The 27,737-nt window shown below is 48.6% G+C and overlaps 2 protein-coding genes across 11 annotated transcripts in view; one reads left to right on the forward strand and one right to left on the reverse strand.

Moving 5' to 3' along the window:
• Nucleotides 1-8,850: 8,850 nt before the first annotated feature.
• On the forward strand, nt 8,851-17,504 carry SLC31A2 (solute carrier family 31 member 2). 4 transcript variants are annotated; one of them, XM_055579363.1, is made up of 5 exons: nt 8,851-9,217; nt 13,067-13,133; nt 15,219-15,405; nt 16,463-16,587; nt 16,725-17,504. In XM_055579363.1, the coding sequence occupies exons 1-5, from the start codon at nt 9,212-9,214 to the stop codon at nt 16,796-16,798; spliced, it is 459 nt and encodes a 152-aa protein (XP_055435338.1). In that variant the 5' UTR covers nt 8,851-9,211; the 3' UTR covers nt 16,799-17,504. The 4 variants fall into 4 exon arrangements, with proteins under 4 accessions (XP_055435338.1, XP_055435342.1, XP_055435341.1 ...); XM_055579366.1 differs by lacking the exon at nt 8,851-9,217 and adding an exon at nt 10,063-10,112; XM_055579365.1 differs by lacking the exon at nt 8,851-9,217 and adding an exon at nt 10,181-10,374.
• Nucleotides 17,505-19,508: 2,004 nt separating this feature from the next.
• The window catches only part of FKBP15 (FKBP prolyl isomerase family member 15), a 57,764-nt gene continuing 49,535 nt past the window's right edge, over nt 19,509-27,737 (reverse strand). For 5 of the 7 annotated variants that reach the window (XM_055579361.1, XM_055579359.1, XM_055579356.1 and 2 more), the window contains 6 exons: nt 27,153-27,305; nt 26,051-26,173; nt 24,757-24,864; nt 23,818-24,461; nt 22,666-22,762; nt 20,375-20,656 (listed from right to left, as the gene is read on the reverse strand). In XM_055579361.1, the coding sequence (XP_055435336.1) occupies nt 20,513-20,656; nt 22,666-22,762; nt 23,818-24,461; nt 24,757-24,864; nt 26,051-26,173; nt 27,153-27,305 (1,269 nt within the window). In that variant the 3' untranslated portion in view covers nt 20,375-20,512. Of the gene's footprint in view, nt 20,139-20,374; nt 20,657-22,665; nt 22,763-23,817; nt 24,462-24,756; nt 24,865-26,050; nt 26,174-27,152; nt 27,306-27,737 lie in introns of those variants that run through there. The other 2 variants (XM_055579358.1, XM_055579360.1) reach the window with 1 other exon arrangement.

Consider the following 27,737-nt stretch of genomic DNA (forward strand, 5'->3'; position numbering starts at 1 on the left):
GTATAGGCAAAAAAATCCCCTGAGGACTGCATTTCTGACTAACTGTACAGCAGGATTTTCAGTTTTTGTTCTGTGGAAAATGTAAAGCATTCCAACAAAGGGTTTTAAGGTAGATTTTTTTTTTTTCACCCATGCAGTTGATTGCTAACTGTAATAGTCTGATTATGATGTTGAATGTTGTTGCTGTTCAGTCGCTCAGTTGTGTTCGACTCTTTGCAACCCAATGAACTGCAGCACAGCAGGTCTCCCTGCTCTTCACTGCCTCCCGGAGTTTGCTCAAACTCATGTCCACTGAGCCAGTGATGATGCCATCCAACCATCTCATCTGCTGTCGCCCCCTTCTCCTCTTGCCTTCAATCTTTCCCAGCATCAGGCTTTTTACCAGTGAGTTGGCTCCTCGCATCCAGTGGCCAAAGTCCTGGAGCTTTAGCTTCAGCTGAATAAGTGTGTCCTTTTTTCTAACGTGCTCTGTAAAGTTAGCCTACTCTGAAGCCATTTGGGTCAACTACCCCAAAGGTGTGAAGTTTAGAATTCCTTCCAGGTGATGCCAGGCTCCATTCAAAATTTATTTACATCCTACTTTAGTGGAGAAGCCATCGTCTTCAAAAACCTTGATGTAGCTGAACTGACAATCACTGTGTTGTCACCTGGAGTTCACTGTTAAAAGGGTCACCCAAGCAAAGTCACAGAGGTTTTTAGTTATTAATATAATTATTGCCACATCCTAGGCAATATATCTAATATGAAAATTGATACCAGATAAAGTTATAGATGGGAATGAAGTTTGTGTATCATCTATTATCATGAACAATCAAGAAATGATTTAATACCTACAAAAAACTACTGTAGAAGTAAGGCATGAGTTCTCAAGTTCCTGTTTAGGGTTTTCCCAGGAAGCATCTCAGGTACATTTGGGTAAAATATGTACACTTTCCTAGGGCCCCTTTTCCCACTGTAGCTGGTGGGGGTGGGTGGGAGGAGGTGGTCTCATCTCCCATCCTGCACATGTTAGTCTGAGGTTGTAACAACTGTTTACAGCACTGTGAACAGTGCTAGAGCAGGTGCAAGTTGAGGGGCCGGAGTCTGCTACTGACTCACTATCAACCCTGGGAAGTCCCGTCCTCTCCAGGCCAATTCAGGTGACCACATCAGTCCTTCTGGCCCCTGGACTGCTGCAAGAATCCAGATTGACAGCAAGAGCCTTTGCAAACAGAAAGAAAGTGACTGCAGGGGTAACTGCTTGATGCTCACCCAGGAGGAATCAAGCTGATCTAAATGCCTGACCTGATCAGTGAAAGGTATTCACAACCCAGACAGGAGTAAGCGAGAGGGCCGAAAGGTAGGCTGCCCTCTAGGAATCTGTCTCCCGCCTGCCTGTCCTCTGTTTATGTTTTCCTAAGACTTCACAACTCAAGACCAGGGCTTCCTGAAGACCTCTCACCTTTTTGCATGTGTGCATGCTAAATTGCTTCAGTCATGCCCAACTGTTTGCAACACTATGGACCCTAGCCCACCAGGCTCCTCTGTCCGTGGGATTCTCCAGGCAAGAATACTGGAGTGCGTTGCCATTCTCTGCTCCAGGGGATCTTCCCAACCCAGTGATTGCACCCATGTCTCTTATGTCTCCTACAATGGCAGGCAAGTTCTTTACCACTAGTGGCACCAGGGAAGCCCCTCACCTTTTTAACCCCCTCTAACCTAGAGCCAGACATCCTGGAATGTGAAGTCAAGTGGGCCTTAGAAAGCATCACTACGAACAAAGCTAGTGGAGGTGATGGAATTCCAGTTGAGCTATGTCAAATCCTGGAAGATGATGCTGTGAAAGTGCTGCACTCAATATGCCAGCAAATTTGGAAAACTCAACAGTGGCCCCAGGACTGGAAAAGGTCAGTTTTCATTCCAATCCCAAAGAAAGGCAATGCCGAAGAATGCTCAAACTACCGCACAATTGCACTCATCTCACACGCTAGTAAAGTAATGCTCAAAATTCTCCAAGGCAGGCTTCAGCAATATGTGAACCGTGAACTTCCAGATGTTCAAGTTGGTTTTAGAACAGGCAGAGGAACCAGAGATCAAATTGCCAATATCTCCTAGATCATCAAAAAAGCAAGAGAGTTCCAGAAAAACATCTATTTCTGCTTCATTGACTATGCCAAAGCCTTTGACTGTGTGGATCACAATAAACTGTGGAAAATTCTGAAAGAGATGGGAATACCAGACCACCTGACCTGGCTCTTGAGAAACCTGTGTGCAGGTCAGGAAGCAACAGTTAGAACTGGACATGGAATAACAGACTGGTTCCAAATAGGAAAAGGAGTATGTCAAAGCGGTATATTGTCACCCTGCTGATTTAAGTTATATGCAGAGTACATCATGAGGAACACTGGGCTGGAAGAAGCACAAGCTGGAATCAAGATTGCCGGGAGAAATATCAATAACCTCAGATATGCAGATGACACCACCCTTATGGCAGAAAGTGAAGAGTAACTAAAAAGCCTCTTGATGAAGGTGAAAGAGGAGAGTGAAAAAGTTGGCTTAAAGCTCAACATTCAGAAAATGACGATCATGGCATCTGGTCCCATGACTTCATGGGAAATAGATGGGGAAACAGTGGAAACAGTGTCAGACTTTATTTTGGGGGGCTCCAAAATCACTGCAGATGGTGATTGCAGCCATGAAATTAAAAGAACCTTACTCCTTGGAAGAAAAGTTATGACCAACCTAGATAGCATATTGAAAAGCAGAGACATTACTTTGCCAACAAAGGTCCATCTAGTCAGATCAGATCAGATCAGATCAGTCGCTCATTCGTGTCCGACTCTTTGCGACCCCATGAATCGCAGCACGCCAGGCCTCCCTGTCCATCACCAACTCCCAGAGTTCACTCAGACTCACGTCCATCGAATCAGTGATGCCATCCAGCCATCTCATCCTCTGTCGTCCCTTTCTCCTCTTACCCCCAATCCCTCCCAGCATCAGAGTATTTTCCAATGAGTCAACTCTTCGCATGACGTGGCCAAAGTACTGGAGTTTCAGTCTAGTCAAGGCTATGGTTTTTCCAGTGGTCATGTATGGATGTGAGAGTTGGACAGTGAAGAAAGCTGAGGGCCGAAGAATTGATGCTTTTGAACTGTGGTGTTGGAGAAGACTCTTGAGAGTCCGTTGGACTGCAAGGAGATCCAACCAGTCCATTCTGAAGGAGATCAGCCCTGGGTGTTCATTGGAAGGACTGATGCTAAAGCTGAAACTCCAATACTTTGGCCACCTCTGCAAAGAGTTGACTCACTGGAAAAGACTCTGATGCTGGGAGGGATTGGGGACAGGAGGAGAAGGGGACAACAAAGGATGAGATGGCTGGATGGCATCACTGACTTGACGGATGTGAGTCTGAGTGAACTCCGGGAGTTGGTGAAGGACAGGGAGGCCTGGCAATTCATGGGGTCGCAAAGAGTTGGACACGACAGAGCAACTGAACTGAACTGAACTGAACTGAAACAGACTGGCTCCAAATTGGGAAAGGAGTACATCAAGGCTGGTATATTGTCACCCTGCTTATTTAACTTTTATGCAAATATATCATGCAAAATGCCAGGCTGGATGAAGCACAAGCTGGAATCAAGATGGCCAGGAGAAATATCGATAGCCTCAGATATGCAGACAACACCACCCTTATGGCAGAAAGTGAAGAAGAACTAAAAAAACCTCTTTATGAAAGTGAAACAGGAGAGTGAAAAAGCTGGCTTAAAACTCAACATTCAAAAAACTAAGATCATGGCATCTGGTCCCATCACTTCATGACAAATAGATGGGGAAACAGTGGAAACGGTGACAGACTTTATTTTCTTGGGCTCCCAAATCACTGCAGATGGTGACTGCAGCCATGAAATTAAAAGACGCTTGCTTCTTGGAAGAAAAGTCATGACCAACCTAGATAGCATATTGAAAAGCAGAGAGATTACTTTGCCAACAAAGGTCCATCTAGTCAAGGCTATGGTTTTACCAGTAATCATGTATGGATGTGAGAGTTGGACTATAAAGAAAGCTGAGTGCCAAAGAATTGATACTTTTGAACTGTGCTGTTGGAGAAGACTCTTGAGAGTCCCTTGGACTGCAAGGAGATCCAACCAGTTCATCCTAAAGGAGATCAGTCCTGGGTGTTCATTGGAAGGACTGATGCTGAAGCTGAAACTCCAATACTTTGGCCATCCAATGCAAAGAACTGACCCATTGGAAAAGACCCTAATGCTGGTAAAGCTTGAAGGCAGGAGGAGAAGGGGATGACAGAGGATGAGATGGTTGGATGGCATCACTGACTTGATGGTCATGAAGTTTGAGCAAGCTCTGGGAGTTGGTGATGGACAGGGAAACCTGGCGTGCTGCAGTCCACGGGGTTGCAGAGTCGGACACGACTGAACGACTGAACTGAACTGAAACAGGTTGTGTGTTTTTGGGTATGACTGGTAGTCTCTCCACCCCTGCTCTGTGAGTTTGGGAGGAAGGGCCATGCTTGGGTTTGCTACCATTATTATGGGCTGCAAGGCCTCATGAATTCGCAGCTGCTCTTTTCCAGAGCTGGGGCATGGCCCTCTGTCTTGTCTGTTGCTGTTCCTCCCCTGGTGACCCAGAGGCCCCTCGCTGCAAGCTCTGTCTTCTGGGCTGGGGTATTCTGTGGGTTGGGGGAAGGTATCCCTGCTTTTCCTTGTGCTTCTTCACAAATTATTTTCTAACTGCTCCCACAAACCTCCCCAAACCTGCCACCATCTCATGGGAAATAAAACCATCCCATCCGGAGGCTGCCTTGGTTTCTACCACTTCCTTCCTCTGAAGCAATGAAGCACATGCCTGCTGGGGTGTGCTGATTCATTCAACGAATACAAGCAGACAGTGCATGTTGTAACATGAGCTCTTGTAGGGACTGGGAGTGCCTTCTTGAATAACAATACAGAAATCCCTGTTCTTGAGGTTCCATTTGAGTGCAGAGAAAGGAACACTAGATAACCAATATAAACAGGATACTTACTACCCAGTGACGCATGCCATGGAAAAACAATAAAGCAGAGTAAGATGGGGGGTGGGTGGCAACGGTTGGTGAGGGATACAAAAGACTGCAGTTTTAAATCAGTGATCAGAGCAGACCTCACTAAGAGAGTGACATTTGGGAAAGAAAAGGGAAACTGCAGGGAGAAAAGCATACATTAAAAACCACTTTGGGGAACCTCCCTGGTGGTCCAGTGGTTAAGAATCCATGTTACAAATGCAGGGGTCATGGGTTTGATCCCTTATTGGGGAACCTTGCCCAGTGGGGCAAAAAAATTTTAGTGGTTCTTTGTCACAGAATAAATTCCTGACTTTACTATTATTATTTACTTATTCAGCTGTACCAGGTCTTAATCGTGGCATGCTGGCTCTAGTTCCCTGACCAGGGGTGGAACCTGAGCCCCCTGAACTAGGAACTCAGCATCTTAACCACTGGACCCACCAGGGAAGTCCCAAAGTCCTGGCTTTAAACATGGACTTCAGGTTGGTGTCCTGGCTCCTGCTTTTCCCAATCTCATCAACACAAAGTCCACATCATACAGAAACACACAGGCACACTCTATCTCTATATTCTGATCAACCTCCAGTGTGCATACTCCCGCTATGCCACACAGCCCAGATGCATAATGTTGTGTTATGTATGCTGCTGCTGCTGCTGCTAAGTCGCTTCATTCGTGTCCGACTCTGTGCGACCCCATAGACGGCAGCCCACCAGGCTCCGCCGTCCCTGGGATTCTCCAGGCAAGAACACTGGAGTGGGTTGCCATTTCTTTCTCCAGTGCAGGAAAGTGAAAAGTGAAAGTGAAGTCGCTCAGTCGTGACTGACTCTTAGCCCATGGACTGCAGCCTACCAGGCTCCTCCACCCATGGGATTTTCCAGGCAAGAGTACTGGAGTGGGTTGCCATGTATGTGTTATACATTATGCTACTCATAGCATATATATATATATATACATATTTACATGTATATATATCATAGCAGAGGTTTGTGGAAGAACAAGGTAAGTTAGCTGAATGGAGCTACATGGCAAAAATCCTAGCCATAAAGTATTCAACCCCAACCTCAAGCTCCCTTATAAGTGTAGATCATTAGTATATGAAGGGGCAGTTAGAGGTCTTCCATTCCAGAAAGGCCCAGAGAGGGATAGCAGTGCCCATGGGGTCACACAGCCTTATCTGCACATCAAAGCCAGATATTCTGCAGAAACAATATTTTGTAGACTTTTCATGAGACATCAAGTTCCTCTACTGAACCTCAACAGGAGAAATGACTGGTTGGATTTTCCCTCCACCAACTGAGCAGGCATGAGCTGAGCACCCAGTTTAAAGGGGTGCTGGCTGATCTCTGTGATGACTGAGGCAGCACCGTCTTTTCTGACCAGGGATTCTGTCCTGTCCTGGGGCTGTAGGTGTGCGCTGGAAAGACAAGGACAGATTCTCTGCTGTTTCTCAGGAGAAGGGGAGCCTACTAGTACAGAATCCAGAAAGAATCTCTTGCCATGGACTGAGGCTTGGCCATCTATGGTGTTACCTTTATGAACTGGGATTCTGTTCTCTGCCTGGGCACCAGAGGAAGGACGTCTTTGGTAGTTCAGGAAGTAAAGGGGCACTTTAGGACTTTAGGACTGTTATAATCATAACACACATGAGGAAGTGAGAACTAAGTGTGAAGTTCATCAGATTGTAACAAAGCCAACAAAAATAGTCAAATGAATAAAGCTGTGTTGAAAATCCTTCAATGGAAGGTTGGGGAGTGCATGGGAGCCTGCTAGTGTGAAGGTTAAGTCCTCTTATTTCTGTTGCCCAGGTGAGACCCAGAGAGGTGAGAAATTACACCGAAATCACCAAGCTCCAGAGGCCCAGATGCTTCAAGAATACCTCTTCTCCCCATTGCTTCCTCCATGGGGCCTGGCAATCCCTGACAGCCGAGGCCGTCCCCCTGAGACCCCCTCACAGTGCTGGCCCCATGCTCTTCCCTGAGGCTGCCCAACCCCTGATTTCCCTTAACACTCACTATCTTTCAGACTGAGGCCCTTAGAAGCTGTGTGACCCTGCGCAAGTGGCTTGACCTCTGAAGGGGCTTCCTCTCATAGTGTTGTCGAACTCAAGTTCATGCGCCCAGAGCACAGTGAAACCAAACAAACCGAAGTGTCAGAGTTTGAGCAGAGAAAGGTTTATTGCAGGGCTGAGCATGAAGAACAGGGCAGGTAATGCTCAAAAGGACTCAAAATCCCTAACAGGTTTTAGGGAAGCATTAAAAAAAAAAAAAACGTTATTTATTTGTCTGCATTGCATCTTAGTTACAGCATACAGGGTCTTCCATGTGTCATGTGGGATCTTTCCTCTCTAGTTGTGACACACGGGTTGTAGAGCACAGGTTCAGTAGCTACAGCATTCTGGTTTAGTTGCTCCATAGCATGTGGGATCTTAGTTCCCCAACCAGGGATCAAACCCATGTCCCCTGCATTGCAAGGCAGAGTCTTAACCATTGGACCACCAGTGAAGTTCCTTTGGGGAAGCATTCTTAAAGACCAGGTGAGGGAGAGGAGTTGCAGGGTGTGTGATCAGCTTGTGCACAGTTCTCTGACTGGCTGATGGTGAGGTAACAGGGTGGTGTCACAGGGGTCAACAACATTAATCTTCAGGCTCCAGGAGGTCTGGGGGTTACACACTCACGGTCACCTAATGTTAACTTCTTCTATTTGGTGGGTTTTAGCATCTGTAAAACAACTCAGGAAATTTGCATCAGATACTGTTATCTAGATACTTCAGGAAGGAACATAAGATTCTGTGACTGCCGTATGGCCCATTTATTTTGTAAGTTCTTACCAGTTTCTCCTGGCTCAGTACCCAATTTTTGTCACTACATGTTCACCCTTTCAGTCAATAATTCTTGAGTCAGGTTTTTGTGGCTCAGGAGAGACATTTTTCTACAAAAATGAAGCAGGCAGAGGAGGTGGGGAGGGTCTGTCCCAGGAAGGAACCACCGGATCCTATTCAGTTACAACAGAATGGAAATATTTGCCACTAAGGACGACAGTGGCTACTGTTTTTTGAGCAAGCTCTGACTGCCAGGTTCTCCGATGAGGATTTAACACGCTAGACTTCACTTAAGCCTTACCATAGCTCTATGACATGCTTCTATTATTCTTTCCATTTTACCCACCAGGAAACCAAGGCTCAGAAATGTAAAGCTGGAGGTCCTGCAGCCAGTTCTTGTTGGCGCAGGATTTGAAATGAGGTCATATTCCAGGTTCAAGGTCTGTTAGTGCTGCCTCTGGTAAGGTTTCTCTAAGAAGCCACTTGCCTCCTAGAAGGACTGGCAAAGGGTTGCTGCTGCTGCGGCTGCTAAGTCGCTTCAGTCGTGCTGACCCTGTGCGACCCCATAGACGGCAGCCCACCAGGCTCCCCCGTCCCTGGGATTCTCCAGGCAAGAACACTGGAGTGGGTTGCCATTTCCTTCTCCAATGCATGAAAGTGAAAAGTGAAAGTGAAGTCGCTACTAAATATATTTTAAAGTAAATACTGTTAAAAGTCCCTCATCCCCTATAAAACTCTCCCCACCCCAAGCAGGATGGATGAACTGGACAGAGAATACAGAAAAACGGCTACACCAATAAGACGAAAGTTTACCATCCTAGTTATTAAAGAAATACAAATTAAAATTACAACCGTGCATTGCTTTTCATTTCAGATTGGAAAAGACAAGAAGAAGAAAAAGAAGAAGGATGGTTACATGAAAAGCTTGGGGCATAATTTCTTTAATTTACTTCTAACTTCTTGTTATCACGTCCAGAAGATGGACTTAACAGGTGTTAAGCTGTTTATTATAACAAGCAATAAATCCTTTTATGATAATTGGAAGACAACTCAAGTGCAAAACAGGAAGGGGCCCAAAGGGTAGGCAGAAGGGACCCCGCTGTGCTGGCGGCTCTGGCCCAGAGGCCGGCTCCGCTCCCTTCTTGGAACTCGGCAGGAGGTCCGGCCGGTGGGTGCGCCCGAGGATGCGGGGAGCACTGTGGGGACCACAAGTCCCAGGCGCCCGCGCGCGCGCCTCGCCCGGACCACGTGACCGCGCAGCCCCGGTCGCGATCGCGGCGGCTGTCCGGGCTCGGAGCCCCAGTCCCGAGCGAGCAGACGCGGCCACGGCGCCCGGCCGCCCAGCACGCTCACCATGGCGGTGAGTCCGGGCGCCTCCTGGAGGAGCGGACGCGGGGTGGGCGCTGGGACTCTGGAGCAGGCGACCCCGGGCATCCCGCGGTGCCCGCCGCCCCTGGCAGGGGGCCGCTGAGGGGGTGTGCTGGCAGCTGTGTCAACATCGGGAACAGGAGAGCTGGCCGGGGCTTTGGGGTTTTTTATTTGTTCCTCCGGCTGGGAGTCAGTCCAGCTTGACTAGCAGTCACTACGCGCTGGTGTGGCGCGGACGAGGGTCGGGGTGCGCTGGGTGAAGACATCCGGGCGGGGGCTCCCCCTGCTCTGGGCGCGGTGACTTGGGGGAGATTGCGGGGAGGAGCCCATGAGGGAATTCTCGGAGCATTTCAGCCGGCGGCTGGGCGCGCGTACACACCCCCCCGGGGCGGTTCCCTGCCTTCACAAGTTCGTGATCTGATTCTTTCGGAGAAAAAACAAACAGACCTTGCCACTTTCCATCCTCTTACACTTGGGTTAGAAATAGCATTTCAGATAAACTAGTTTTCTTGGTAGAGTTCACCTGAGCTGGAGAGAATTGACAGCTTGCAAACTCTTCGGTCTATGAATAAATCATGTACACAGTTTTCTTCCTCCAGGAAGAATGCCATAGAATTGAAGATTCAGGAAGCCAACGCAGGTCTTTTAGTCAAACGCACACACCCAACTCCCGACGGCCCTCTAAAAGGGGAAACAGATGGGAAGGGTTTATATGAAAAGTTCCCCAGCCGGGCAGTGATAGGACTGGGACCTTAATCTGCCCCTAAACTCTTTGGCTTATAAATGAGGGCACTTGTTGTTGTTTAGTTGCTATGTAGTGTCGGACTCTTTTGTGAGGCAATGGACGGTAGTTTTCCAGCTTCCTCTATCCTTGGGATTCTCAAAGTGTGAGTAACTCCAAATGAGAAAATAAAGAAGAACCAAGTCCCGTGATTGCTGTCATTTTCCCCGTAGCCCCTCCCCACAGGGTGGGGCCCTGAACCAGACACAGATATAGCTACTGGAGGCCCTGGTTTATCCAAAGCTGTGAAACTGGAGGAGAGGCCCGCCCCTTAAGTGTCTGACCACAGGGCTCTTTGACTGAAAACTGCAGCTCCAAGTCAGGGTGTGCTGATTTGAATCTTTTTCACGGGTGAAAAGGCAAGAGAGGTGAGTCTTTGTCCCTCCCTCGGGCCCCTCACTCCAGTGGGGTGGACGCTCTGTAAGGACACTTGCGGCTTGGAAAACCTGCACTGTCCATCTTCCCTGACTGCTTCCTGCTTCACAAGACGTCCTAGCCACCTGCCTCCCTGGCTGGGTTACGTGTCTTCCAGGGATCTTCTGTCCCCACTACCCCCAGCCTCCACGGGCCTCCCCCTTGCTGAATACATAAACCCCTTTGTACTATTTGTTCACTCCCTCTGCCCTGACAAACAGTTGCTCCTTGGGGGTCAAGGACTTGTCTCGTTTGTCTCCAGCACCTGCACCCCTAGCACAGCTCTCGGGGGTGTTCTGATCTACTGCGAAAACTGTTTGGGGTCCCCGAGATAGCTGACCCAAGCCTAAGGATGACAGAAGGAATCCAGTTATAGAACCTCTCTGATTAATTAGCCACAGGGGATATTCCAGTCATGCCAGCTGCTTTATCAAATGAACTTGGAGTGGGGGTCAAGGCGTCACACCTCACTCCACCTGCAGAGATGGTGCTGTAGGCTTCTGAAATTCCATGAGTGCAATTCCAGTGTAAATGCAGTTTCACAGGATTACCTGTACCTATTTGTTTTTGCATATCAATTTTTTGTGAACATTTTGCCTCCTCTTTTTGAAATCGTGACATAGGGTATCTCTGGGTAGTAGGACTCAAAATACTTTTTTACTTTCTTTTTGGTACTGTTTCAGCTTTTTCCATTAAGCAAGTATCACTTTCATATTTGGGAGATAAAAAGCTATTTTAAAATTATTCAACATGATTTTTAAAAGACTGTCTAGGCTTCAGTTTTCATCTTACGAGGTTTTGGACAAATCCTTTCCCCTTTTGGAACTCCTTTTACCCATCTGCAAATGAGAAGTGGTTAGAAAGGGACTAGTATTGGACCAGATCAATGTTTTTCACATTGAATTTCAGCAAAGCTCAGACCTCTCTCCCCTCTTCACCAAAAGCCCTGTGTTTTATATCGTGGAGTTACAAGGAAGATTTTATTTGTCAGTGTTCTGTGGGGAAAAAAGGTGAAAAACAGGTGACTAAAAATTCTCTGAGAAAATGTTCTGGAGATATAATAGCATGGTGACTAGTTAATAATACAGAACTGTAGATTTGAAGGTTGCTAAGAGTAGATCTTTAAAGTTCTTATCACAAGAAAGAAACATTGTCATGATGGACGTTAACTAGACTTCTTGTGGTGACCATTTTGCAATATACACATATATGGAATCATGTTGTACACCTGAAACAAATACATTATTTGCCAATTACGTCTCAATTTAAAAAACTTTCTGAGGACACTCGTCACTCTGGCATTTGAAGATTCTAATATTTGGCCATTGTCTTTGGAGGCGAAGTCTTCCACCAACTGATCCCAACTCAGCCAGGATCTGCTTAGCTATAGTTGGGTACTGACAGTGCTTCTGCTGGTTGAGGTCTTACCTGGTGACAAGAGGGAAACATCCCTTCCTTGAGAGTGTGAACTGATTGATTTCTCTGGCTTTAATCTTGCCAATCATTAAGCTTGATGCAGGCATTTAGAATCCCACTCAGTTCCCATCTTGTCCTCTTCTCTTGGTCACTGAGAGGTAGCATAGACGAATGGGGCTTTGGCATCTAACTAGACTCAGGTTTGAATCCCAATTCTGCCAACTTATTAATACTAGCTTTGTGACCTTCAGCAAATTACTTTTCAGAGCCCAGTTCCCTCTTTTCTTTCTTATACAATGGACCTAATCGGCCCTGCCACATAGAAGATTGTGGTGAAGTGAGATATTATACGCAAAGCTCTTGATGCCACCCAGAACACAGGGTGGACCAGCTGCTCTTTGAGAAGAGCCTTCAGACAGATGCTGTGTGCTCTTCGCTTCCACCTTCATTCTTTCCGTAAGACTGAGCTCATCAAGGGCAGACACATTAACCTCTCTCCATAATGCTGGGCACGGGATTAGGCTCAGCAACTGTTTAGTGAATTTTGGGTGAACAGGTGTGCAGTACACACTGAAGACAGCTGACCCTGGGCTCATCCATGATACGCACTGCTGGAAGAGAATGGCTGGGGCCCTGGGGGTAAGAAGAGGCAGTCAGTCCTCAGCCTAGCATGTCCTCATTGCCTTTCAAGGCCACAAAGGAGTCATCTCTGCATGACTGAGAGCACTGTGACTGGTTGGCCCAGTGAGGACGGGCACCGCCAAGCACCTTACTTCTACCGGGAACTGTGCTGTGCTCAGTCACTCAGTCATGTCTGACTCTTTGCATCCCTATGGACTGTAGCCCGCCAGGCTCCTGTCTGTGGGGATTCTCCAAGCAGGAATACTGGAATGGGTTGCCATGCCTTCTTCCAGGGGATCTTCCCAACCCAGGGATCAAACCCAGGCCTCCCGCATTGCAGGCAGATTCTTTACCATCTGAGTCACCAGGGAGGCCCCTAACTGGAACAGGCCAGCTCAATTCGAGCTCTACTGCTCACCCACTGTGGGACCCTGGGCAATTCCCTGCCCTGTCTGGCTTCAGTTGCCTCTGATGGCTCTAATGGCCTTTGCAGCACTTAAATCCAGTGACCTTGTTTTCCTGGGCCTTTAGAAGAGGTTGCTGGAGAGCAATCGGGAACATGATTTCCACTGCCCTAAGCCCCCTCTGATGCGGTCCCTTCTCTTTCAGATGCATTTCATCTTCTCAGATGAGGTAGTGCTTCTCTTTGATTTTTGGAGCGTCCACAGTCCTACAGGTAAGAACTGGGAAGCCCAGACTTGTAGATTGAGTACCTCCAGGCAGTGGGAACCCAGGTTCTCGTTATTGTTATGCTCTGTGGACATTTTCAGGAGCCTGACTCTTCTTGCATAAATATTGAGCGGTAACTTTGCATTTGTAATTCCATTTGGAATCTCTGCCCTTCAGACTGCAAAGAGCTCTTTGTGAGGCCCAGAGAGAGGCAGGAGGGTGCAGCTTCCCCCAATATGGGGAAGGAACTGACACCTAGAGACGGGGAAAGACTTGTCCAGGGACACACAGTGTGCATCAGAGCCAGAACTAGATCAGGTCCTCTTGTTGCCTCCTAGCACCTCCTTCATACAGGGGTTCACTGTCTAGCGTCAGCTCAGAAGCACAGAGTAGCTGCAGCCTTTGACCTCAAATGAGACATAAATTTGAAAGAGACGAGTATTCCTTTGACTTGAAAAGGCAGAGTCAGACACTAAATCATGATGGAGTTGTGTTTCCACTTAAGTACTTACATGTTAAAAATAGACTGCTGAGACCAGAGCTTTCACCCCAGGGATCCAGCTGTCTCTGTGAAGAGTCCACGTCTCCCATCTGCCCATCTTCTCTGACCCTTCTCTCTCTCCAGCTCTTTATACTCTCCCCCTATATGTTAGACCTGGCCCACACTTGTTTTCTTCAGCCTTTCACCATTTTTAATTTCTGGGCTAATAATCTCTGCTGGCAACCTATGGATGGAAATTGCTGTGATCACAATGTACCTACCTACAACCTGGGGAATAGACTATGAAAGGCATTGTAACATAACAGAAGGAACAAAGAAACAGAGCAGGATGCCTTGTTTCCTAGTTGAGTAGCTCTATTTAGTTACAAAGTCTGTTATTACCTCTGTTAACAGAAATAATACATGTTTCTCAAAAAGTAACTTTGAAATAGGACATGTGATTTTGTTAACTCTAGCTTGGTAGGCAGATTGTAAAATAAAAGTGATAAGAGGACTGTTCTTAGATCAGCAATGATAGTGGCAAAGATTATGAACAATCCAATTCTATAGAGCTCAGGTCCATTTAAAACAATGCCACTTAATGGCAGAAGACAACAAAATTCTGTAGAGCAACTATCCTTCAATTAAAAAATAATTTAAATAAATAAAAATAAAACAATTTAAAAATTCCTGTGTTTTGGATGTGTCAATTCTTAGTTCTTAATTTATTCATTCAATAAATTGTGTTGAGTACCATCAAAAAATAAAATAAAATGAATAAAAATGGGCTGGAAGAAGCCCAAACGCCCATTACTACAGGTATTGATCAAAATTGATGCTGATTGTTAGCTAGGACCTCAGCAGGGGTTGTTGGCTGAAGTCCTCGTGGCAGGGTGACTGGGTTCCCAGAGTGAGTGTCCCAAGAGAAAAAGGTAGGGGAAAAAAGGGAGAAAGCAAGAATAAGGTAAAGAAAAAAAAAAAAAAAAAAAAGCCTAGTTTTTAAGACCTAGCTTTGGAAGTCAGAGAGCATCGTTTCCACCTTTATTGGCTGAGGCAGTCCCAGAGGTCTTCTGGGACTAAAGGGGAGGGAACACAGATGCCACCCCTTGATGGCAGGAAGGCTGTACTGTAAGAAGAGAATGTGGGGTGGGATAGAGCAAGGCGGCCATCTCTGGAGAATCTAATCTTTCACAGACGTTATGAAGCCACAGAAATAAGGTGGACCTCCGTGAACTAAAGGGAACCCATGCTCCGTGTTCAGGGGACGCAGTGCTGCCTGCTGGGGCGCAGCTGGGGCGGCAGGCCGTTGGGCGTGCTCCCCGCCACCGCCCCCCACCGCCCCGGGCTTTGCCAGGTGGCTTTTCCTGCTGGGCTCAAAGCCACACTCCAGCAGGCCACTTCTACCAACAATGGGCTGGAAGGGGAAAGAGACAGGAGTTCTGAGCCCAGCAAGAGTGGGGAAGAAGATGCGAGGGGAAGGGAGGAGGAATGGATTCAGAGGGAGGGTGGGGGGAGGTGCCCTTCCCCACTTGTGCCAAGTCCCCAGCAAAGCTGCCAGAAGGGGAGCAGTGTTTGCCCGGCTGGGCTCTGTAACTCAGTCTCCTTTGACAGGCATGGCCCTTTCTGTGTTGGTCATCCTGCTTCTGGCTGTGTTGTATGAAAGCATCAAGGTTGGCAAAGCCAGGCTGCTCTACCAGGCCCTGATGAACCTGTCCATCCCAAGCCAGCAGCTTATTGAAGCGGCAGACCAGGATTCTTCAAGCTCAGACTCCCTGCCTGTCAGCAGAAGCCCTCTCAGGTAACAGACGTGGGGTGGGGGGCAACGGGCAGAGTGCTCACACTCACCTTGAGAGGTAGGCTGGACCCGCAGGACACTTAGCCCCACTTCATCCAAGGGAAACTGAGGCCCAGGGACGGACCAGAACTTGCCCAAGCGCTTCCAGTTAGTTAGCAATGCTGTGGACTACAGCCAGGTCTCCTGATACCCAGGCTGGGCTCTCTGAACAGCCACGTGGGAGGCTCCAATCTTTCTGACTCCGGTGCAAGCCTCAGTCCAGCAACAAGGGTGTCCATTCAGCCCACCCCAAACCACAGCAGGTTTTCTTAGGTCACTAAGGCTTCCAAACCCAAGATGGTACCTGCAGTTCTTCCTATATAAATGATAAAAAAAATTTGTGGTTAGCAGTGTACCAGCCTGGTAGAGGGCAACCTCTTGCTCCTTCCTTCCCTCCCCATTCTGATAGCCACTGGGGATCCCCACTCTGTCCTCTCTGCAGCACTGGCTGTGCTGTGTCCGTCTGCTCCTTAGGCAGGGGCCTCGAACAGTCACAAACCCACTGCAAGGCAGGTGTTTTCATACAGGTCTTACTAATGTATGTTTTACTGATGAGGACATTGCAGTTCAGAGAAGTTAAGACGCTTATGCTGAGCCACAGTTAGCACGTGGCACAGCTAGAGATTAATGTTACCAGGGTCCATGCTCTTTCCATTGTAATACTTCCTTTCACAGCTCACAATTGATTCGGGGTGGGGGGGGAAGTCTGCCTTACTGATGATTTTGTATAATCCTTTGTCAGATGTGGTTGATCACACATTTTCCCTTTTTGCCCTGGATACTGGGAAACTCAGAGCTCAGTGTGGTGGAGAAATGATTATCCCAAACTCCTTGTACAAGTCCCTCTTCCCTTCTCTATCACTGGTTTCTGACATGTCTCCTTAAAAATAAATCTCCTGGGTTAAGCATACGGATTATAAAGAAGCTAGTCCTATACCTCGGTTGCTCTTTCCACTCCCTGACACCAACTCCTAGCTTCCAGCTCGCTGCCGGCATTAACTGGGTGTTCCTGTTCATCTAGGTGGTTTTTGTGTCACTTCGGCCAGTCTCTGCTCCATGTCGCTCAGGTGGTCGTTGGCTACTTCGTGATGTTGGTGGTTATGTCCTATAACACCTGGATTTTCTTCGGCGTGGTCCTGGGCTCAGGTGTGGGCTACTACCTGGCCTACCCACTTCTCAGCATGACTTAGCTGGTTGAGGGTGAGGGCTCTGGGGGCTGGAAGGACCTGGGGCGCCTCGTGCCAGACCTTGAACTGCCTGCCCCACGTCTCCTGTTTTTTCAGCTGGCTGTTCTCAAGGCATTGCCAGCTCCTGGAAACTTTCAGCTGAAGCCAGCGCTTGCTCCCTGGAGTTCTGAGGCCATTGCCACTCCTCAGCCAGGCTGCAGAGGGCCCTGGCGAAGTCTTTCTGTGCCTTTAAGAAGGCTGCTGTGACAGGAGGTGGGATGGAGACCAGCACCCGGGGGCAGATTTCATAACCATGGCAGCATTTGCTGGGACCCCTTTCCCTCTCTTGGGGGGAGAGTAAGTGACAGCTGATTAAAGGCAAAGAAGCAGGAAGTTACCAGGGCTGTGACCTACCCTCCAATACAGTAAGCTCCTCCCACGGGATGGGAAGGTGATAGTTAAATGGCTTTAGGTGTCGGGCGGGGAGCTCTTCATGGCCTTAATCTTATCCTGATCCTCCCCCTAATGCAAAACCAAGAATTCACTGAGTAATATTCAATACTGATGTTTTCTATTTATTACTTACTGCTCACCCATAGTGATCTGGTGGGGAAACATGATTCGTTCACATAGTGAGTAAGCCACAGGGCATGTCAACTGAAGATGTAATAAGCCATCAAGCCAAAGCCTTACATTAGTAGAGTTAGGTGGGGGCTCTACACATATTGAACCTTTTCTCTTTAAAGAAAAGGAAAAAATAGACCCAGGGAGAGAAAAATCACTGCTGTCTACTGTAATGTCTACATTCAAGTACCTCATGGGCGAGAGGAAAGATGGTCTGAAGCTTTGAGAATTAAAAACGAAATTATTTTAATAAATATATATTTTTAAATAGTCTGTGACTGTCTTCTGTTTCTCCTCATTCAAACAGCAAGCTCACGGAACCCTGAGAGCAACTGCAGGAGCTGAGTAGGGCTGCCCAAAGCCTGAGTCTGTCTCCCATGAAGACAACTCTGTGCTCCGCAAACCCAGCCCCGAAAGGCTGCTCCCTCAGCAGACACCCTCAGTGCCAGCCTACTCAACGAGCCACTCTTCTGTTCATGTAACAAATAATGATTAGAAAAAGAACTGCCACAGGGACTCTAAACGCCCACGTCAGCACCATTATTAGCACCTTCTCTCCCTGAGGGCAGAAGCAAAAACATACCAAAGCCACTTTTTAAAAGTTGCAATAAGAAAGGGCTCAAACAGAAAGTATAGTACGTGCCGCCTTCAGTACTGATCGTGTCTTCTCCCCCCACAAGCAGGGGCTGGAAAGCCGCTCAGTGTGACAACAGGTGTTAAGATTTGCAGTCTTGGAGTTGGACGGTCAGGCATCCACTTCTCTGTCCAGCTAAGGCCCCTCCCCTGCCCTGAGGCCCTGCTGAGATATCTCCATGGGAGTTCAGCAGCCTCTTTTGTTTGATGGTCTCTTTAAATACAGTTGAGGCTTTCACAGCATGGAGGGCTTTTTAAAAAATCTACTGTCTGGAGAAATGGATTATATGGCCAGGTTAAGTAGGCATTTCAACGGTCCTCAGAGTCAAGCCACAAAAGGTGGTATTTTCTCTACTCGAATTTTTGTTTTTAACAAACACCTATATAACACTTATTATGTGCCAGACAGGCAGTGTTCTAAGCACTTTACAGTATTAACTCATTTAATTCCCACAATAAAGTAGAAAGTATTTCTGCCCTTGTCTTGGAGATGAGGGAGCTAAGGCAGCTAAATACAGTCACCCAGCTAATAAGTGGTCAGGCTCCCTGGCCTGGAGTCTGCTCATCAACTCACATGAGGGTTGTGGCTGAGGCAGTAACTGGCTTCAGCCACATGGCACCCAGTGGAACAAGGGTGTGAATGCAGACAGTGGAGACTGAAAAGTCTATGCTGTGTGTATTTCACCCTAACAGGACAGAAATTCTGTTTCAGGGGACCTGGGGTGGGGCCCAGGAGCCTGTATTTCTGACACAACACTGCCCTCCTCCCTCAACCCAGGACAAATGCTGCTGGGCTGGCCGAGAGCCCTGGCTTCAGAATCCCAAGGCCAGGATCTGCAACCCCGTTCTGTCGCTTCCTAGCTATGTAAGGTTGGACGGGTGACTTTACCTCTCTAAGCCTCAATCTCCTCTATAAAAGGGGATAAATATCTTCTGTGAGGGCCGCTGGAGATGAGACAGTCTGGGTAAAGTGCCCCACAACAGCACCTACTTGTGAATCAACAGAGTTTAGTAAATGGTAGTTCTTAGGCCTCCCAGGCCCACAGATGGAAGACAGGCTCAAAGCTATCATCGAAAAGGATACGTCTGATTGGCAGGTGAGATGGAGTGGAATCTGGGTTCCTATCTTATAAACATTTAAAATCAGGGAACATTTTTATTAAAGTTATTCTACTTTTAAAAGACTGCTTACATGGTCTTTGGAAAATGCTGAAATAAGTAAAATGGCCATGAATATTTTCTCACTACTGTTCCCTGCATTAGTCCTGGGCCTGAAATCAGAGGAAATGGAAGCTGCTCTTCAAGTGAAGACTCAGTCTCTCAGGTGCCATCCATGATGGATGACGACACAGGCACCCTCCCCATCTTCTCTGCCTGGCTTCCTAGGGTGCAGGGCCTGCAGGAGGCAGTGGACAACGGGACTGGTCCTAACCCTGCTGCCCTGAGCCCGAAAGCAGCTGGGATGCTGGGATAGTGCTCGAAAAGCCTAAGAGTTCCAGGGCTAAGTGCCAAAGGAAGCATGTCACAGTGCTTTCACGCATGTTAACCAACCCACATCTGTTACAGCCCCTGCCCTCACATTCCCAGAGAGCACAGACTGCTCTCGGAACCAGATTCGATTTCACCCCAAAAGCTTGAGTCAGGTTTCATTGCAGACATTTATTTTTGTTCTGTTAATTTCAAATATTCATTGACCTCTTATATCAGATTTAAGGCAGAGAAAAGATATACGTCCCAGGACTGCAGGCAAGGCTGTTAACTGGGTTTAGATGGGGTACTTTACCCTCTACCAGCTCTACCAAGGGAGACCTTACCACAGGGGACAGTACTGGCGCTGGGACACAGTTGAGCACTGACAGGTCAGTCTGGGAGTTCAGAGAATAAAAAGCTTGGGAGAGGGCACGACTTTCACAGGGACTCGCTGGAGGGGAGCCCCCAGCCCTTTCTCCACGGGGGACTCTGAGGCAGGACCAGGGCGGGCTGCTGCCAACCCCAGTGTTCTGAAGACAGGGTCCCACGCTGCTTCACCGGGTCAGGCGGGGGCTTGGAGGTGGGCCAGCTCAGGCATCTGAACTACTGTCCTCAGCGTGCTCACCTTCACCTCACCCCGTGGCTCGTCTAAAGCCAGCGCTGGCTGTGCAAATCATGCCTAGGGAAGGGCTGGTAGAGAAGCCTTTGCACCGGTTTCCTGGGTCTTCATCCCAGCCAGTCAATGTCATCATCATCGTCATCATCTCCAAAAAGGGGTGCTGGGGGCGGGCGTCCCTTCATGCTCTGACAAGACAGGAAAGAGTAGTCAGTCCTCACTTGTCCCTGCACCAGATGGACTTCCCGCCTGTGCAAGATGAAGTGACCAGCATCTTTCCCGGCTCCAGGCTGGAAAGGAGACTGCTGGTGAGGGTTTAACTTAAGGGACGAACCCTGAGGCCAGCAAACCCCAGGCTTCCGGAAAAGCTGAGACAAGCAGTCAGAGAAGGGAGGCAATCTTTCAACACGGAGACAAGAAGACCAACTTTGGCTCATTTCGTCATTTATTTGAGAAACACATGTATTGATTGGACAGGTTTTCTCGCATGTGGTAACTTACACATTTCGTGTGGGAAAAGGAAGGGGGCGCAGGATAAGGAAACAGAGAAGCAGAGCCACCCTCAGGGCACAGAACACAGGAAGAAGGAAGCTGGGAAGAGTACAGTCACATCTGAAAAAACGCTGTTGTGGCCTGTGGTAGCCTGCCTGGCTCTGGACGTGGGCCCACCATTTGAGAGAGAGTCGAATTTAAAGTCTTGGCCACCCTACCAAGTGGAGAATCCCAAGATGAGGAAAACCCAGGAACGTAGGCTCATATCCCTGGTATCACTGGCACCTCCCTCCCACTCTCCCTCCCATCAGGCAGGAGGATAAGGGGGATTAACGAGCCAGAGGAAACTCGCCCCACTTTTCATGACTTGAGCCTCTGGCCTTTTCCCTCTAGACTGGCAGGGACAATCCTATGGGTTGCTGGGACTGACGCTAGAGACAGGCACTCCCGAGTGTTCTCTACTAAGTAAGGTACCTTCTGCTCTGGTGAACTACTCTGGCCCGGGATCGGACTTCCCAGGGCCAGCCAAAGGAAGGTGGTGTGATGTGGTCAGAGGTCCCTGGGCTAATTGCATCTCCACCCCCAACTAACAGACCTCGAACCTCTCCCTGGGCATCAGTGAAGTGATCTCTAAACTCTAATGGTATGGGATCTTAAAATGTGGCTCACTGCTTCTGTTTTGTTCCAGCTGAAGTTCTGGTGTGCATCTACCACTATAGAACCTTGGATCAGCCATTTAATGTTCCAGAGCCGTGGCCGTCTTTCTACAAAATGGAATAAAAGTGCCTACATTTCACTGAACTGGCAGAAGATTAAATGTCTATAGTTTTCAGAGTACCCAAAAAACAGACATTAACTTGATGATATTAGTATTAACACCAATAATGTTCTGCTAAAGTCAGAAAACTCCATCCATATATAGGACAGTCACTTGAGATACTCAATTGGCTTTTTGTTCATATTCAGAACTCTCAAATGAAAATGTAATTCTTGGGAAGAAAGGCCAATAGAGGAACCAGTGCGCTTTCCAGGGGAAACATAGGCAAGAGAGAAGGGTTCTGGTCCATAGGAGCCGGATCCCAGCTCTGCCACAGAGCTTGGGATCTTGGTCTTGGCAAAAGCTCCCAAGGTCTTGGCAAAAGGCAGAATCCATTTTGGTGGATACAAAAGGGGAGAAAATCTGCCCCCATTCACCTCATATTTCTGTTCCTGGGATGGACTGAGCCTGACCTTGATCTGTGTTCTCCACCCACATTTTACCCTAGTGAAATTATCACAACAGTCAAACGTCCTAAAGAGAGCTAAGAATGCTTGTAACTTAGCACAACGGGGACCACGAATGCGAGAAACGGGGTTCTGATCCAGGCTTCATCAGCAGATCACCTTTCTGGCCTTAACTCTGGAGCTCTGCAAAGTGAGGCTGCCCTATCAGCGCTGTTGCTGTTGTTTTACTCGCTAAGTTGTGTCTGCCTCTTTGTGGCCCCACTGACTGTGGCCTGCCGGGGGTTTCCCAGGCAAAATTACTGGAGTGGGTTGCCATTTCCTACTCCAGGGGAATCTTCCCAATCCAGGGACCGAACCCGTGTACCCTGTGTCTCCTGTACTGGCAGGTGGATACTTTGTCACTGAGCCACCAGGGAAGCCCTACACTATCAGTACTTAATCCATTCTCTGCCCAGGGATATTGTGATAACAAAACAAGGCAGCAGGTTGGAAAGCAGGCTGATGAAGCAGAAAATGCTTAGAAACAGGTGGTCTGAGTAGAAGCCTGGGGTTTGAGTCCTAGCTATACCATTAACTCACTCTGTGGCTTTAGGTAAATCATCCTTCTGAACCTGTCTGTCTATGAATACAGATGCCAGACAAGAAGATCTTCAAAGTCCTTTCCAATTCTAAAATAAAACACCTTAGCCGAGTTGAGGTCCGGAAACCTGAGGCTTTAGCATTCTAATATGGGACTAAGCAGCCCAACTTTCTTCAAGTAGAAATTACTGCTGCATGAGTGGAGACTGTGATCCTTTTTCAAGAATAGAGTGGTATCTGCCCATCCCCACCAGGCTTACAGAGCTGCTCCCTCCCAGCCCCAAGCCTGCTCGCGCAGGGCCCTGAACACAGAGCCCAGGGGGTGGGCCACCAGCAGACCCCCTTCCTCTTCTCACAGCCAGCGGGGAGGGGCCCCCCGGGGGCGGCGTGAGGACTTGGCAGGGCCTGGGAGTTCCTTACCACTTCGTCTTCATCCTCCTCCTCAGCCTGTGCTTTGGGCTTCGGAACTTTCAGAGATGCCCCTTTAAACAGTTCATCCTCTTCATCCTCAGAGAGGCTGAAAGAAAAATCAGGAAAATCAAGTCATAGGAAAATGTTCTGCCCCAGGCCACAGTGCCCACAGGCTCTGGGCTAAATATCCAACAGCTGCAGTGACTGCCCAGGAATCCCCCCACTTCTCCACACTCACCCCCAGCACTCTTGACTCCCTCCATAACCTACAGCCAGAGCAATCTTTTAAAGCCAGTAAATCAGTCACATCACTCCTGTGCTTAAATCCCCTCAAAAGCTGCTCACTGCCCTTAAAGTCCAAACTTCTAACAGTGACAACAAAATCTCACATGACTTGGCTCCTACCAAGTTCTCCAACCTTGGCATAACACCACTGTTCTCCCACCCACTGTGCCTTCTTCCTGGACTGCGTCACGCACCCCCTACCGCAGGGCCTTGTGCGTGCTGGTCTTGCTTTCTGCAAACGCTCCTGCCCACTCTTGGCATAGAAGGCTCCTATCCATCCTTCAGGTCTCAGTTTACATGTCACCTTCTCGGAATCCTTCCCTAGTCACCCTACCTAAAGTAGAATAAGTCCCCCTTTATTCTCTATTATAACCTTGATTCTTTCTTTTTTTTAGAAAGCATTTATCATGCATTTATAACATACAGTTGACTCCTGATGAATACAGGTTTGAACCATGTAGGTCCACTGATACATAGACTTTTTTCAATAAACACGATTTGCAGTTGGGTGAGTATGGGGGTGTCCAGTCGCTAAATCGTGTCTGACTTTTTGTGACCCCACTTGAATCTGGAGATGAGCCAACTGTAAGTTACACACACAGGGTCGGCACCCTTAACTCCTGTGTTGTTCAAGGTCAACTGTATAAGCACTTGTCTTCCCTAATAGACTGTAAGCTCTTCAAGTCAAAAACCAACTCCACCTTGCCTCCCACACTCCCACAGAGCCTATTACATAGCAGGTACCGAGTAAATACGTGAATGAATGAGTGATTCAGCCAGCCAGCCAGTCTCTGAGGATGAATCACCTGCCCTGGAAAAACTGGAGACAACCTCCACAGGCAGCTGCCTGCTCCTCAAACTGCTCAGGGGACACACCTGGAATGCTGAGAACAGTGTTCAGATCCAAGTGCTGCTCCCACAGCTGCCGGAGCTGCCTCTGGGCCGCACGGTTCCTGGGAGGGAGCAGCCGAGCTTGTGACATCCCTGTCTTCCTGGAGCTCTGGAGGCTGAGGCTCTCCTCCTGGACTTTCAGGCCCCATGGCCAGTGGGTCCACCTTCTCGGGGTCTGAGGTCGGGGACAGTCTCGTGGAGCTTTCTTCCTCCCTGACATGGGCGTCTCCCAGTGCTTCCTCACCCTCAGAGTCCACAGCTACGGGGCCTGGAGGCCTGGGGGGAATTGAAGTTGGGGGCCCCAGAGCTCTTCGGGAGGGGAGGCAAGCCAGTTCGGGAGGGACCGAACATTCTTTTATCTCTAAGCTTGCCTCTGTTTCTGAGGGCTCCCCTTCCCTTCTCTGTGCGTCATCCTGGGGAGTGGGGCAGCCCTGAGGAGACAGCGGGGCATCTTCCTGGACCACCCGCTCCGACAGCACTGCAGGGGGCCCCTGGCTCTCCCCGTCCAAGGGTGCCTGAGACTGTCCCGAAGGGCTCCGAGGTTGCGCCTCGTCTTCTTCCTCTTCCTCTTCATTGCTGCTCTCTCCTTTCTCTTGCTCATGTTGGTTTAACAGCCGAAGGGTCACCATCTGTTCAAAAGCCAAGAAGGAGGAGAGGATCACTGACCAGAAACGGAGGCACTCCTAGTTCTTCAGTCTCTATTAACACAATTGGTCACTGAGTTCAAGTAACTCTGTTGTTCTGTTTGTTATTTTTCAGTACAAATGCCTTTGTTTCTTCCTCTCAAAAGAGGCTGCCCATATCTGTACAGACATCCTAGTTACTGATCAACAATCCTGAATAACTTTTCAGTCAGGATCCTCTCCTACGGCACTTAAGCAATGAGATACCCGTCTCAATGACACAAACGATGGCCGGCTGTACCTTGATGGTATTCATGACGGTCCCCAGAACGGTCCTGCCACTGTAAGACTCCTCCAGCTCGAACTCTCCCCGCAAGGACTGAAACACCTGGTTCATTATCTTCTTGACCTGCACAACCACGCGAGGAGAGAGAAACAAGATCAAAATGCATGCTGCCAAAGTCAAGCGACTGAGGGACGCATGTAGATTCCAGAGAGGGGCTTCGCTCCGGTGGTTCAGTAGCTAGGACTGGGCTCGCAACACAGGGGGCTCGGGTTCCCTTCCTGGTCAGGGAACGAGATACCACATGCCACAACAAAGACTCAGCGCGGCCAAATAAATTAGATGTTAAATAAATAAATTCCAGAGAGAGGTCTGGAAGGCTTCAATGAAGCCCTCCTAGGACTCTGCAGTGAGACACAGCTGGTCAGGAACTGAGACCCCGAAGGCTGACACTGTGGAGGGGACAATGTTGAATAACGAGCAGCACTCGACAGAAGGGCTATAGGAAGGACGGGTAAGCTGCGGCGTGTGTGCTTAAGACTCTCAAAGACGGCTCCCCGATGCCACCCTCCCACTGAGGCCACCACTGGAGCTGCCACAGGCTACGAGGACGAGTGGCCAGAAGAGGCTGGCACGCTCCCCACTCCTCTCCTATGACTTAGAAACATTTCCCTCACCTGTCAAGACCTCAGCATGGGGCTCTTTGGGTTTGCCACCAAACAGACAGGTTCCAATGGGTTAACTCTGATTTAAGTCAGATGGTCGGAGAAGGCAATGGCACCCAACTCCAGTACTCTTGCCTGGCAAATCCCATGGGTGGAGGAGCCTGGTAGGCTGTGGTCCATGGGGTCACTAAGAGTCGGATACGACTGAGAGACTTCACCTTCACTTTTCACTTTCATGCACTGGAGAAGGAAATGGTACCCCACTCCAGTGTTCTTGCCTGGAGAATCCCAGGGACGGGGGAGCCTGGTGGGCTGCGGTCCATGGGGTCACTAAGAGTCGGACACGACTGAGAGACTTCACTTTCACTTTTCACTTTCATGCATTGGAGAAGGAAATGGCAACCCACTCCCGTGTTCTTGCCTGGAGAATCCCAGGGATGGGGGAGCCTGGTGGGCTGCCGTCTATGGGGTGGCACAGAGTCAGACACGACTGAAGCGACTTAGCAGCAGCAGCAGGTCAGATGGTGGTGGATCGGACAACAAGCTAACGACACAGCACACTGACGACAAAGCCCTTTCCGCGGGCCTGCTCTGCAAACGCGAGCGCCCTGTAGGACACGGTTCATGTCTCTGAAACGTCAGCTCACCTTTTCTGAGGGGTCAGCGGCAGTGGCTTCGACCCCAGACATCTGGGCCTTGCTCTCTAGGTCCTTGACGTGCTGTGCATTTTGCTCTCTCAGGGATGTGACTTGGGCCTGGAGGGCTGAACACTGCAAAAACGAACAGGCTGTGGCTGTGGCCTGGGAACCTGGGCTTCCAGGTGAAGGTCAGGAAGCCCAGGAGGAGGAGAAGCATCCTAAGCTTTATGTGTCAACCTCACGTTGGCCTGCTGACATCCACACCCCTCCACCCCCACCCCGGGCCTGCTGACCCAGAGCACTCCATTTCCTCATCACTCAGTCCCAACTCACCACTCCATCTCCTCTTTCCCAACAAGGTCACGTGCCTTGTTCCTAGTTAGGTCAAGAATATGATGAAAAATGGGAGGAAGGGTCTGATAACCCTAGTCACATAGACATATGAACGGTCACCACCAAGACTGCCTTCCTCATCTCTGAGTGGAAGATTTTCAACTGGACACTTTAACTGACCTCCAGATATGAGGACTTCCATACATGGTGGTAAGCCATCCCTCCTTCTCTTTCTCGTTTTATGCCAGATGATTCCACCACACCTGTGCTCCAGCCCATCTCAGGGCCTTTGCCCAGAACACCTGCGGCCTTCCCCACCTCATCAAAGCTCCTTGTCCCTCTTGGCTCTGTTCCCCTGGGCACTTCCTCTTCTGGGCCTCACAGCATTTAATGCTTATCTTTGTTTCTCGGTCTCCCTTTCTTGATTGTGAGACTCCTGAGGAGTGTTCTTTGTAAGCCTTTTCCCTAACACAGTGCCTGGAACATAACTGGCACTCCATAAGTATTTGCTTAATAAATGAAGGATCAAATTATAATGGAAAACATAGTCCAAAACATGAATGCTGCTTTTTCTTTTTCTAAGTCACTGACCTGTCATCCCAAATGAGTACGTGTAATATGACTTGATCAACCAGAGAGCTGACAAGTATGATTCTGTTTTCAAAAGTGATTAACATCTTTTGGGTACAAAAGGATCTACAAGACTTGAACAACCTGTTTACCTTAAATTGCCTGGGCTTATTTATCCCCTGGACTTAGTCCAAGGGAAAACGCTCACCTTCTCCTCCAGCTGGAGCAGCTGCTGCTGACTGGCATCTCTCTGTGTACACACCTCCTGGTACTGCTGCAGGTGTTCATTCTTGGCAGAGGCCAGCAGCTGCTCACACTTGGCTTCCCACTGGGTCTGCAGCTCAGCCTGTACTAGAGACAGCTGCCAAGAGAAAGTAATCACTGTATCATGGGGGGTCTAACTGCATCTTGGGAAACCCCATCTTTAATAAGGCAAAGAAGTTAAGAGCCCAGATTTGGCAGAGAAACAACCATCTGGAAGACCTTGGTTGTCAGGACTCCAAAAGGTACTACAACCAGATAAAGGGGTGACTGTCTATAGACAGGTCCCCAGGGCCATAATATGATCATACTTTTCAGGATCTGGACCCTCAGACCTTTTTAAACAGAAGAAACTTATTTCCCTCCAAAATTCCACAGATGATCAGATGAAGGACACCAATTCACTCTAACTAAAGAACATACAACATATAAACATGAATGCAGAAACTTACAAAAAGAAAGGCTGCTGTCAAATGACTAGAGATTAGCTGTGTCCTGCCACTGCCCTTGATTTCCCAGCCTCATTTTCCCA

This window comes from Bubalus kerabau, chromosome 4 (assembly GCF_029407905.1).
Source record: "Bubalus kerabau isolate K-KA32 ecotype Philippines breed swamp buffalo chromosome 4, PCC_UOA_SB_1v2, whole genome shotgun sequence".
In the NCBI taxonomy this organism is placed as follows: Eukaryota; Metazoa; Chordata; class Mammalia; order Artiodactyla; family Bovidae; genus Bubalus; species Bubalus kerabau.

Bases quoted from the DNA above. Each gene is read 5' to 3' on its own strand.
- SLC31A2 (XM_055579363.1), top strand. The intron at 13,134-15,218 runs GTAAGAACTGGG...CTCCTTTGACAG, and splicing joins GAGCGTCCACAGTCCTACAG to GCATGGCCCTTTCTGTGTTG. The intron at 15,406-16,462 runs GTAACAGACGTG...CTGTTCATCTAG, and splicing joins GTCAGCAGAAGCCCTCTCAG to GTGGTTTTTGTGTCACTTCG.